Here is a 13959-nt window from a genome sequence, read left to right on the forward strand (position 1 = left end):
CCCCAAAGGCTTACTTGTAGGTTGAGTCAGTGGTAAGGAAGGCAAATGTAATGTTAGTGTTCATTTTGAGAGGACTAGAATATAGGAGCAAAGATGTAATGCTGAGGCTTTATAAGACATTGGTCAGACTGCAGTTGGAGTATTGTGAGCTGTTCTGGGCCCCTTATCAAATAATAGATGTCCTACCATTGGAGAGGTTCCAGAGGAGGTTCACGAGAATGATTCTTAGTCTTAAAGGGTAAACATATGAGGAGTGTTTGATGGCTCTGGGCCCATACTTGCTGAAGTTAAGAAGAATAAGGGTGGTTCTTATTGAACACTATCAACATTTGCACAGCCTAGGTCGGGTGGATATCGGGAGGTTGTTTCCTATAGTGGCAGAGTCTAGGAGCAGAGGGCACAGCCTCAGAATAGAGGGACATCCATTTAGAACAGAGATGAGGGGGAATTTATTTTCCAGAGAGTGGTAAATCTGTGGAATTCATTGCCACAGATGACTGTGGAGGCCAAGTCATTGGGCAAATTTAAAGTGGAAGTTGATAGGTTCTTGATTAGTCAGGGTGTCATAGGTTTCGGCGAGAAGGCAGTAGAATAGGATTAGGAGGGATGATAAATCAGCCATGATGGAATAGCAGAGCAGACTCGATGCGCTGAATGGCTTAATTCTGCTCCTGTGTCTTTTGGCCGTATAGTTCATACCCTCTATTCTTGGCAGCTTGTTGCATTGGAGGTGGATAGTTAGTATAAATTGCCATCAGGATTAGCAGAATTTTGTATACCTAATGGCACCAGTACTATACTCTATGTTCCATCAACATGAGCATGTTTTGGAAATGGAAGGAAGCCGGAGGAGACCCTCACTGTTGCAGGGAGAACGTGCAAACATCTCGCAGGCAGACAAGTAGCCTGGATTGCATATAGGTGACAAAAACTATGCGACAGCAGCTCTAGTAGTTCTAGTAATAATCAGGAAAGATTTTGTTGCAGATCCATTGCTGAGATACTTTAATCACCTTCGTATTTCTAACCCTTTGAGAAGTGTCTCTGTACTTAAAAGGGACTGATGAAAGTGTTCAGCAGGTTAGTAAACAGCATTGAACATTGGATACCCAGGATGCATTACTGGTAAAAACTAAATTGAGAGGTTTAAAGGGTTATACACGATAATGGGTATTCAGAGAAAATTTCAGGCAGGTGTTTTATCGAGATTTACGTGTTGTTTAATCAATACCTGAGAGTGAGTCACGGGCTGAAATCCAGCAGAGATACTTTGAGGTTTATTTATAGAGTAATAACTATGCTGTGTTAAGTTACAGGCTGGTATCTATCTGTGTTTAGATGGCCTCATTGGAAAGGAAGATTATGCATTTTATGGCCGTCACCAGAAACTCAAACTTTGTTACTGATATCAATGGAATAATGCCAACATTCCAAGGTGTGGAAATTACCTTTCTCAATCTTAATTGCATCTTTTTCCAGATGTAGGCCTCACCACCTGCAGATGATGCCATACCTGGACTTTTATAGTCATAGTGCAGTACAGCACAGGGACAGGCCCTTGTGTGCCTGGTCCCATTGACCTGCACCTGGACTACAATCCTCCACACCCCTCCCATCCTGTGCTTATCCAAACTTCTAAATGTTGAAATCGAATCGACATCCACTACTTCCACTGGCAGCTCATCCACACACACTACCCTCTGAGTGAAGAAGTTCCCCATAAATATTTTACCTTTCACCACTAACCTTTGAACTTTAGTCCTAGACTCTCTCAATCTTGGTAAAAGTCTGTATGTATTTACCCTCTCTATACTGCTCATAATTTTGTAATACCTCTATCATATCTCCACTCATTCTCCTATGCTCAAGGGAATAATATCCTAACCTCTTTAACCTTGCCCTGTAACTCGGGTCCTCAAGGCTCAACATTTTCTCCCTACTCTTTCAGTCTTATTAATATCATAAATTTTCTCTGTACTTTTAAACTTACTGATATGGGTGACAATTTTATTTTCAAAAATAAACTTGATTAGAATCTAGAACAGTATGACACAGTAAGGGCTCTTCCCCACAAAGTTGAGCTGACCTAGTAAGCCTGCTGAGGGTTCCAGATTAGATTTATCAGTTGTATGTATATAGAAACATATAGTGAACAACCAACACAATCCCAGTTCTGTGCTGCTGAGCAGCCCACATGTACCATCGGCTTCCAGCACCACCACAGCATGCCAGCAATGTTGGCATGAGACAATAAGATATAGGAGCAGTATCGAGTAATTTAGCTCATAAAATCTGCTCCAGCATTCCATCATGGCTGATTAATTATCCCTCTCAATCCCATTCTCCTGCCATCTCCCTGTAACCTTTAATATATTTACTAATCAAGAACCTTTCAACGTCTGCTTTACGTATACCTGGGCTTCCACAGCTGTTGGTATGAACGAATTCCACAGATTTACCATCCTCTTGCCAAGAATATCCAGCCATTTCAATATTCAATGGGTTTCAGTAAGTTCCCCTCACATTTTTCTGAACTCCTTTGAGCACAGGCCCGGATCCACCAAGTGCTCCTCATACATTCATTCACACACAACATCATGAAGCAAAACAGACCCAACAACAACAAAACAAACTCCTTCTAACACCCCGCCCGCCCCCACCAGGTCAGTACCCCAGCCTCTGGAGTTGGCGATCCTAGACAGGGCTACCTTTAACTCCACAATCAATATAACCCTTCCCTCCTGCACAGCCCATAACACTCCATTTTTCCTTACTATTGTCATCCCCCCATACTTTCCTCCAGTTGCCTTAAAATTATGACCCCTCACACTAGCCATTTCCGACTGGGGGAAAGTCTCTGACTGCCCACTCTATACCTCTTATCATTTTATACACCTCTGTTAAGTTACTTCCCATCCTCCTTCACTCCAAAGAGAAAAGCCCTGGCTCGCTCAACCCATCTCATTAGATTCAAGATTGTTTATTATCGTTCTTCAGTACATGAGTGTAAAGGAGAATGAAATGATTGTACTCCGGAGCTGATGCAGCATTTAAAATGCATTAAGTATAAAAACAGTCCTATAATCACAATGTATAAGTAACTGTTGAGCGTAGCCACATTATTAGCATTTGTCCATGTACATAAAGTGCAGGAGTACCTGTACGTAAGGTGACTCTGACAGGAGGTGATAAAATGGCAGTGTCATGGCAAGAGGATCTCTTCTCAGTCACAGCAGTGACTGGACATGCTCTCTAACCCAGGCAGCATCCAGGTAAATCCATGCAGGAGAAAGGAGGATAAAATGGGAGAAATGAGAGTGGAAACAAAGAGAGTGAGAGAAAAAGAAAACAGAAAAAAGGTGTTCAGGAGAGAAAAAAATGATGGAAAGAAATAAAGACAGACAGGTAAGGTGTTGATTACTAGCAGAGCCAGAAGGTTTCAAACAGTTGCTAATATTACCTTCTGCTCTTGAGGTTTCCTCTACCTGTTCAGGTAGATGTAATGGATTCAATAGCCTTATTTGAAGATAAGCAGGGGAATTAAAACTAGCTTGTCAATATTTATCCTTTGGCCAATGCCATTAATATAGATTATTAAGTTTGTTATCTCCAGTGCTGTTTATGGAATCGAGCATAGACAAATAGGGCAACAGATTTCTCAATGTTAAAACTATGACTACACTTTGAAAATAATTAATAATTTGTGTGTTTTAGAAAATACCAAGGTCATAAAAATTGCTGCCTAATGCAAGCATGTTCATTCTTGAGTGCCTCTGAACTAGAATAATGTAACTTATCTCCAACTATATCGCAACCATCCAGGTGCACAGTTAAAAAAATAAAATAATCACTCCAATCCTTTAGTAAACAGCAAGGATTTTCTTTGCAGATAAGGTGGTAAAGGTTCTTCTTGATAGGTGCTAATGCTCACTCTCACACCCTAAGTATAAAGTGTAGCAGATAGCACAGGCCTCCTCCCACACCTGCACAACTAGGCCAGACTGGATTTCAGAGGCAGAGGCAGACCCATGAGCTGTTGCTCATGTTAGAAGATCATCAATATGTTATGTCCTAAAATAAGGTGACCAGAACATACCTCCTGTGCCAAATAAGACTACCACCAAGTTTAAGTTCGTGGTCTGCTGCTGCTGTACCCCATCCACCTCAAGATCAGTAAGTTGTGCATTCAGAGACCCTGTTCCGCACACCAGCATTGTAGTGCGTAGTTATCTGAGTTACTGTCACGTTCCAGTCTGGCCATTCTCCTCCGACCCCTCTCATTAACAAGGCATTTTTGACCGCTGCACAGCCACTCTCTAGAGTTTTGTTTGTTTATCGCACCATTCTCTGTGAACTCTAGAAACTGTTGTGTGTGAAAATCCCAGGAGATCTGCAGTTTCTGAGATACTCAAACCATCCCATCTGGCACCAACAATCATACCACAGTCAAAGTCACTTAGATCACATTTCTTCCCCGTTCTGAGGTTTGGCCACATCTGCATGCTTTTATGCAGTGAGTTGCTGCTACGTGATTGGCTGATTAGAAATCAGCATTGACAAGCAGCTGTACTTAATAAAGTGACCACTGTGTGTCGAACAGTATGAGCCCCGAGTGTATACTCTTCCCCTTAGTTTTAGTTCAGCAACATGATATCTATTGTGCTACGTGTTGACTGTACACAGCCACCAGGCCTCACCACTGCTGACAATAGATTCAGATTCAATTATGAAACATTTTGAAGAATAGGTTTACTCGTCACATGTGCCCTAATGTATCTACCTCTACAACAGCCCCGGTAGGATGTTCCACACACCCACCTCTCTCTGTGTGAAGAACTTAGCTCTGATATCCTCTCTCTACTTTCCTCCAATGATTTTAAAAATCTGCCCCCCCCCCCCCCCCCGTGTATTAGCCAGTTTCACCCTGGGATAAGCCTCTTGCTGTCCACTTAAATCTATGCCTCTTTATCATTCTTGTACTCTATCAAATCATCTCAGTCTCCTTGACTCCAAAGAGAAAAGCTCAACCTATCTTCATAAGATGTGTCCTCTCTAGTCCAGGCCACATCCTGGTAAATCTCTTCAGCACCCTCTCTAAAGCTTCCACATCCTTCCTATAATGAGGCGACCAGAATTGAACACAATATTCCAAGTAAGCTGCATTTAATGCAAATGAAACCAAATGCTGATTCAGCTCAGATGAGGAAGAATGTGAAGGGGTTTAAAAGAAGCCTGAACACTACGGCACAAATGTGTTCTGGGCTGTAAAGTTCTTTACAGTCATATGGATCTGCCCTGTCTTGTCCATCAGTGTTATTGTGAAGTTGAGACACAAGCTGTCTCATAGTTACCATGTCTCCAGGTGTATAATTAATGTTTAATTTATAAGACCATAAGATAAGGGAGCAAAATTAGGCCATTTGGCCCATCGAATCTACTGTGCCATTTCATAATGCTGATCCAATTTTCCTCTCAGCCCCAATCTCCTGGCTTCTCTCTGTAACCCTTCATGTCCTGACCAATCAAGAATTTATCAACCTCTGCCTTAAATATACTTAAAGACTTGGCCTTCACAGCTGCCTTGGCAAAGAATTCCACAGATTCACCACTCTCTGGCTAAAGCAATTACTCCTCATCTCCATTCTAATAGGATGTCCCTTTATTCTGAGGCAGTGTCCTGTAGTCTTAGATTCTCCCATCATAGGAAATATCCTCTCTATATCCACTCTATCAATGCCTTTCACTGCTTGATAGGTTTCAATGAGGGCATCACTAATTCTTCTGAATTCTAGTGAATACAGGCCCAGAGCCATCAAACGCTCTTCATATGACAAGCCATTTAATCTTGCAATTATTTTTGTCATTCTCCTTTGAACCATCTGCAGTTTCAGCACATCCAAGATAAGGGGCCTAAAACTGCTCACAATACTCCAAGTGAGGCCTCAACGGTGCTTTATAAAGTCTCAACATTGCTTGCCTCATTGTAGTCCTCTTGAAATGAAAGCTAACATTGCATTTGCCTTCCACAGCATAGACTCAACCTGCAAATTAACCTTTAGGGAATCCTGCACAAGGACTCCCAAGCCCCTTTGCTCCTCTGTTTTTTGTATTTTTTCTCCATTTAGAAAATAGTCAACTCTTGCATTTAATCTAGCAAAGTGCATGACCATACACTTCCTGACACTATTTCATTTGCCACTTATTTGCACATTCTCCTAAGTGCCTCTGTAGCCTCTCTACTTCCCAAAACTACCTGTCTCTCCACCTCTCCTCATATTATCTGTAAATTTTGCTACAAAGCCATCAATTCCATCGTCCAAATCATTGACGTATAACATAAAAAGGATTGGTCTCAACACAGACCCCTGTGGAACACCCCTAGTTACCAGCAGCCAACCAGAGAAGGCTCCCATTATACCCATTCTTTGCCTCCTGCCAATCTGCTACTGCCTTGTCCATGCTAGAATGTTTCCTGTAGACAACAGCTTGTTAAGCAGCTTTGTGTAGCACCTTGTTAAAGGCCTTCTGAAAATCTAACCATACAACATCAAATAATTCTCCTTTGTCCATCCTGCTTGTTATTTCTTGAAAGAATTCCAACAAATTTGTCAGGCGAGATTTTCCCTTGAGGAAACCATGGTCTATTTTATCATGTGCCTCCAAGTACCCTGTGACTTCATCCATAATAATCAACTTCAACATCTTCTCAACCACTGAGGTCAGACTAGCTGGCTTGTAGTTTCTTTTCTTTTGCCTCTCTCCCTTCTTGAAGAGTGGAGAGACATTTGCAAATTTCCAGTCTTCCAGAATCATTTCAGAATCTAGTGCTTCTTGAAAAATCATTACTAATGCCTCCATAATCTCTTCAGCCACCCCTTTCAGAACCTTGGGGTCCAGGTGACTTATCTACCTTCAGACCTTTCAGTTTCCCAAGAACTTTCTCTCTAGAACTTCACACACTTCCTGACCCCTGAAACCTGGAACTTACACCATACTGCTAGAGTATTCACAGTGAAGGCTGATACAAAATACATATTCAGTTCATACCCCATTTCGTTTTCCCCTATGACTACCTCTTCACCATTGTTTTCCAACAGTCCAATATCCACTCTCACCTCTCTTTTACACTTTATGTATCCGAAGAAATTTATGGTATCTGCTTTAATGTTATCAGCTAGCTTACTTTCGTATTCTATCTTTACCTTTTTAATGACTATTTTAGTTGCCTTGTGTTGGTTTTTAAAAGCTTCCCAATCCTCTAACTTCCCTCTAATTTTTGCTCTATTATATGCCCTCTCTTTGGCTTTTATGTTTGCTTTGAATTATCTTGCTAGCCACATTTGTGTCATCTTTCCTTCAGAATACTTCTTCCTCTTTGGAATTGATATATCCTGGGCCTTCCAAATTGCTTCCAGAAATTCCAGCCATTGCTGCTCTGTCGTCATCCCTGCCAGTGTTCTTTTCCAATCAATTCTGGCCATCTCCTCTCTCATGCCTCTGTAATTCCCTTTAGTCCACTGTAAGACTGATACATCTGACTTCTAATTCATTTCCTCAAATTTCAGGGTGAATTTTTTTTCATATTATGATCACTTACCCCTTAGGGTTCTTTTACTTTAAGCTCTCTAATCAATTCTGATTCACAGCACAACACCAAATCCAAAGTAGCTGATCCCCCAGTGGGCTCAACCATGAGCTGCTCTAAAAAACCATCTTGGAGGTACTCCAGAAAATCCCTTTTTAGGAACCTAGCACCAACCTGATTTTCCCAATCTACCTGAATATTGAAGTCTCCCATGACTATTGGAACATTGAGCTTTTGGCATGCAGTTTCTATCTACCATAGTAATTTGTATGCCATATCCTTACTACTGTTGGGGGTCTGTAAACAACTCCCATCAGGGTCTTTTTACCCTTGCAGTTCCTCAGCTCTATCCACAATGATTCCACACCTTCCGACGCTGTCTAATGATTTGATTTCTTTTTTTACCAACAGAGTAATGCCGCCCCCCCACCCCCCACCACCACCACCATCCTGCCTGTCCTTTCGATACAGTGTGTATCCTTGGACATTAAGCTCCCAACTATAATCTTCATTCAGCCATGATTCAGTGATGCCTACAATGTCATATCTGCTAATCTGCAACTGCGCTGCAAGTTCATTTACCTTCTTCCGTATACTGTCCGCATTCCAATATAACACCTTCAGTCCTGTATTCATCCTTTTCGTTTTATCGCAACTGACCCAGTTGACTGCAATTTTACCTCTCCTCACTACACATTGCCTCTGATTGTAAACCAGCTACCTCATCTTCAGCACTATCATCCATCCGCCTTTCCTACAGTATTTATTGCATTGAGGTTTAGGCAGCTCAGGACTCTAGTCACCTAGTCACACCATGGTCAACCTTTTGATTCTGAGGTCTTACCAACATAATATATTATGTATTTTACATATATGTGTGTGTGTGTGTGTATGTGTTTTATATATATATATACACACACACACATACATACAGTATTGTGCATCTATATAGTATGTAGAGTATATATTAAACAGTACTGTGCAAAAGTCTCAGGCAAAAAATCGCAGTTATGGTACCTAAGACTTTTATGTATTGTACTGTACAGCTGCCACAGAAAAAAGATCATGATGTCTGTGAGTGATGATAAACCTGATTTAGATATGGGTCTCTGTTGTGGATGGAAAGTGGGAAAAGGGCAGGGAGAGGGGAATCATGGTTGGGAAAAGGGGAAGGGAGAGAAGAGGGCATCAATAAATTAGTTGCTTGGAATGAAATATCCTTGCCTGGTGTCTCAGAGCCGGATGTGTCTGCACCCACGCCAGCCTCCAGCCTGGCACCTATCCCACGCTCCTCCAGTGCACTCCACCCTCGTCATTCCCAACATCTGTTGCTCTGGGAGAATATATGTTTCCGGTGAATATATACATTCACCCGAAACATCAGTAGTTCATTCCTGTCCACGGATGCTGCTGTTTTGAGGCATCACCTTTTGAAGATGTCCTCAATAGTGGGGAGGCTAGTTCCTGTGATGGAGCTGGTTGAGCTTGAGTTTACAACCCTCTGCAGCTTTATCCAATCCTGTACAGAGGCCCCTCCATACCATACTGTAGCGAGGCCAGTTAGATCGCTCTCCACGTTACATTTTTCATTGCGCCTGTTCATACATGTACTGCATACAAACAAATCCCCACACTATTAAATTCAAAAGTCTGACATACCTACATGCAGTACATTTATTCCTATGACTGGCAAAACATTTCCCCTTCATCTCCACTTTAAGTAATTGTGTTTCCTTATGTGTTTTTGATGCCAACCACTACAATACTGTGGTGGTATGGTTCAAATTAGCTTATTGCCATATACATTAGGGTGCAATGAAATTCCTAGCTTGTGTGAGGCTCATAGAGTTAACAGCATGCATGGTGATAATAAAAAAAACAATAAATACAGCAACAAATACAAAACAACAGAATGGAGCAAAGATTATCAAGTGATTTTTGTGTATTGTCTGATTTAGGGACAAAATCCACTCATGGGCATCTGAAGAAACAGAAGCTGCTCATTCCTGGGGGTGCCTTGTAACCTTCCAACTCCCATTGCCATGTTGAGTTAACCACAATCATTTAACTTTTCAATTGTTCCTCCTTGGGACTCCCAGAGCTTCCCCATTCCAGACACAACACGTGTACTATGAGCAGTGTTTAGCCCCTTATCTAAGAAAGGATATGTTGGCAGTGGAGAGGAAGTTTACCAGAATGATCCCAGGAATGAAACATATGGGGAGCATTTGATGGCTCTTGGCCTATTTTCGCTGGTGTTTAGAAGAATGAGGAAGGAGCTCGTTGAATCCTATCAAATGTTGAAAGACCAAGATTGAGTGGACATGGATAGGATGTTTCTCATAGTGGGGGAATCCTTGGATCAGAGGGTGCAGCCTCAGAATAGAAGAACATCCATTTAGAATAGAGATGAGGAATTTCTTTTGCCAGAGTGTAGTGAATCTGTGGAATTCATTGCTAAAGACTACTTGGAGGCCAAGTCATTGGGTATATTTAAAGTGGATGTTGATAGCTTCTTGATTAGCAAGGCCATCAAAGGTTACAGGTAGAAGGCAGATTAATGGTGTTGAGGGGGAAAATAAATCAGCCACGATAGAATGGCAGTGGATGATGAGCTGAAAGGCCTAATTCTGTCTTACAGGCTTATGCTCTTATGGAACCCGAGAGTCAGTAACGGCATTTTACAATTCACTGTATATTAAACTACTTTCTGATTGGTCATGGACTCTTACAACAGGGAAGCAGGCTTTTCAGCCCTACTCCTCCATTTCAATCTTTTATACTTTATTATGTGTTGTTACTGTTTTACTTTATTCCATATTCCAGCTCAATGCACTGTGTAATGATCTGATCTGTATAAACAGTATGCAAGACAATCTTTTCATTGTCTTAGTACATGTGACAATAATAAATCAATACTGATAGCAATACCAACCAAAATGCCCACGTAATCTAGTCCCATTTGCCTGTGCTCGGCCCATATCCATCTGAAGCTTTCCTATCAATGTACCTGTCTATATCCCTTTAATCCTTTCCTGTCCATATCCCTCTAAACTTTTCCTATCCATGTATCTGTCTAAGGAGTTTGTATGTTCTCCCCATGACAGCGTGGGTTTCCTCTGGGTGCTCCAGAGACCTGCTCCATTCCAATGACAGATGGGTTAGGGTTAGTATATTGTGGGTATGCTTTGTTGGTGACATTTGCCAGCTGCTCCCAGCACATACACAGACTGAGTTGGTTGTTAACACAAGCGTCACATCTCACTTTATGTTTCGATGTTTTAATGTCAATGTGACAAATAAAGCTAATCTACTCTGAAACACCAATAAACAATTTTTCACCACGAAGTACACTGCAGATGCCGTGGTCAAATCAAGACGTACAAACAAGCTGGATGAACTCAGTAGGTCGGGCAGCATCCGTTGAAACAAGCAGTCAATGTTTCGGGTCAGGACTCGAAGGACTGTGTCCTGACAAAGAGTCTCGACTCGAAACGTTGACCATTTCTTTCAACGGATGCTGCCCAAATTGCTGAGTTCATCCAGCTTGTTTGTACATCTAAACAATTTTTCAATCTGCTGAACTTCTCTCCACAACACAGTCCCTCCAGTCCCAGTAATGCCTTTGTAAATTTCCTCCGCACTCTTTCCAACTTAATGGCATTTTTCTTATGGCAAGGTGACCAAAGCTGAATGTGACTTCACCAACATCTTATACAACTCCATCATAACACCCCAACTTCTGTACGTAGTGCTGCACGTGATGAAGGTCAGCATGCCAAAAGCCTTCTTCAAAGTTCAAAGTAAATTGATCATTAAAGTACATATGCAGTTTACAACCTTGAGATTTATTTTCTTACAGGCTCTCACAGAAAAAGGAAATACAATGGTATCCATGAAAAACCACATGTAATACTGACTGACAAACATTCAGTGTACAAAAGAGGACAAATTATAGAAATGATTAAAAAAAGTAAATAATACTGCAGAGTCCCCAAAAGTGAATCCACATTCTGTAGAGTCAGTTTAGCACTGAGGCGAGTGAAAACATGCACGCTGGTCCAGGAGCCCAACAACTGTTCCCGACCTCGTGACATGAGACCCAGACTCATGCACCTCCCGCCCAATGGTAGTAGCGAGAAAAGAGGGAGACGGGGCAACCTCAGGCAGAAGGGGTGGGCTTCGGTGGGGGATTTTGACTGGCATGGCGTAATGGGGCTAAACATCATGTTCATCACCCAGTTTGACTGCAACAGCACTTTCATTGAACTGTGTACTTATTCTCCCAGGTCCTTTGCTCACTGTGGTGTCCCTTCTGTTGCAGAGTTTGTCTGAGGCCATTGATGTGCACAGTGGAAGGGTGTTTAACCCCGAGCTTCAACGTCTCTACAGAACAATAATAGCAGTCAAAGCAAATCGGAAAAGAAGACACAGTTCTGGTAGGTGCCTGCAGTGTGCACTCTAGGAAATACTGTACAAGAAGTTACAGTTGATCAAAGGACAAATTACAGTGATAGTGTTGGACAGGTTGACTGAGGGAGCAAAACAGAATAAAAGTTAAAGTATATTTAGATCATAAGACCAAGAGATACAGCAGCAGAATTAGGCCATTTCGCTCATTGAGTCTGCTCTGCCATTTCATCATGGCTGATCCAATGTTCCTCTCAGTCCCAATCTGAAATGGCTGAGATGTCAGGGGTAAGTTTTTTTACTCAGAGAGTGGTGAGTGCGTGGAATGCGCTGCTGGCAATTATGGTGGAGGCGGATACAATAGGGTCTTTTGGATAGATACATGGAGCTTCAAAAAAAAAGGCTATGGGTAAGCCTAGTAATTTCTAAGGTAGGGACATGTTCAGCACAACTTTGTGGGCCAAAGGGCCTGTATTGTGCTGTAGGTTTTCTATGTTTCTAATCTCGTGCCTTCTCCCCGTATCCCTTCATGCCCACACCATTCAAGAATATTTATTATCAAAGTACATATGTCACCATATATTTCATCGAGATTCATTTTCTTGCAGGCGTTTATGTGAAAATAAAGAAATACAATAGAATTAATGACAACTAAACAAAGACTGACGAACAATGTGCAAAAGACAAATTGTACAATAAATAGAAATATATATGGATGGGGGGGAGGGGGATATATAGACTGTTACGTGCCAGCAGCAATAGATCATAAACTGAGTCAGGTTTTAACGTTAAAACCACTATATTTATTAGTACCTACTCAAAAATATAGAAAATTAAACAAAATAACCAGAAGTTAACAGTGTGTGTGTGGCTCCCAAACTGTCAAGCTTATGAACAGCTCTTAAAATGGCAAACTGGAAAGGTCCAGTAATCCATGGAATAAGTGAGGGGAGGGACTAGTAAATCCACATTAAAATGTAGAGAGGAGGCGATCACGAAAAATTCCACAGGTTCCATACTGGAAAAATGAAGTAACAGTCACCGAAGATCTTATCCATCGAGTTGTCCCAAAATCCACGTAGAAATATCACAAGGTGACAGTCACACATCCAATATGCACTGTGTGCCGTTAATCAACTCAATGCTTTGGGCATGGGAAAGTATCAGACTTTACCCATTGTTGCAGCAAGATCCTGTTAGCAGCTTGCGGTCCAAAAACTTTCACTCTCTCCTTCTCTGAAAGACCCAGCAGTGTGTCGCAGCTTGTTATACTGACATCATAATCCCACCTCATCCAGTGACACCCACAGTAAATGCAACCGTGGTCATGTAACAAGACAGAGAGAGAGAGAGAGAGAGCGCTAGACAGATATTGCAGATAGCTAGAGATTGTAGATACAGTAGGTAGAGAGATAGGTTGATCAATCTGGAGCAATAAATTAACTGTTGGAGGGATCTGAAGTAGTGATCATTTTGTTCTTGTATTCATGTGCTGAGAAATGACAATAAACAATCTTTAGTCTTGAACTCAGGAGGTCAGGCAGCATCAATGGGGAGAAATGGAGAGATGACTGATGTACAGTCTCAAATCTAATCAGAATCAGATTTAATATCACTGGCATGTTGTGAAATTTGTTAAATTATGGCGGCGGCACAATGAAATACATGGAAAATAAATACAGTATAGAGAAAAACTGAATTACTTTAAGTATATATGGTTATTAAATAATTAAGTTAAAATTTAAGTATTGCAAAATAATGGAAATAATAAAGTAGTGAGGTAGTGTTCGTGGATTCAATGTCCATTCAGGAATCGGATGAGAGGCAGAAGCTGTTCCTGAATCACTGAGTGGTGCCTTCAGGCTCCTGTACCTCCTTCCTGGTGGTAACAATGTGAAGAGATGGACACCGCCTTCCAAAGGCACCGCTCCTTGAAAACGTCTTGGATACTACGAAGGCTGGTA

General features: G+C 41.6%; 1 protein-coding gene across 1 annotated transcript in view; it reads left to right on the forward strand.

The window, feature by feature from the left end:
- nhej1 (nonhomologous end-joining factor 1) overlaps window positions 1-13959 on the forward strand; it is a 382674-nt gene that overhangs the window by 341055 nt on the left and 27660 nt on the right. The window contains exon 6 of the mRNA XM_059967614.1: window positions 11910-12024. Coding sequence (XP_059823597.1) covers window positions 11910-12024 — 115 coding nt within the window. The remainder of the gene's footprint in view (window positions 1-11909; window positions 12025-13959) is intronic.

The sequence above is a fragment of the Hypanus sabinus genome, chromosome 4 (genome assembly GCF_030144855.1).
Source record: "Hypanus sabinus isolate sHypSab1 chromosome 4, sHypSab1.hap1, whole genome shotgun sequence".
Lineage (NCBI taxonomy): Eukaryota > Metazoa > Chordata > Chondrichthyes > Myliobatiformes > Dasyatidae > Hypanus > Hypanus sabinus.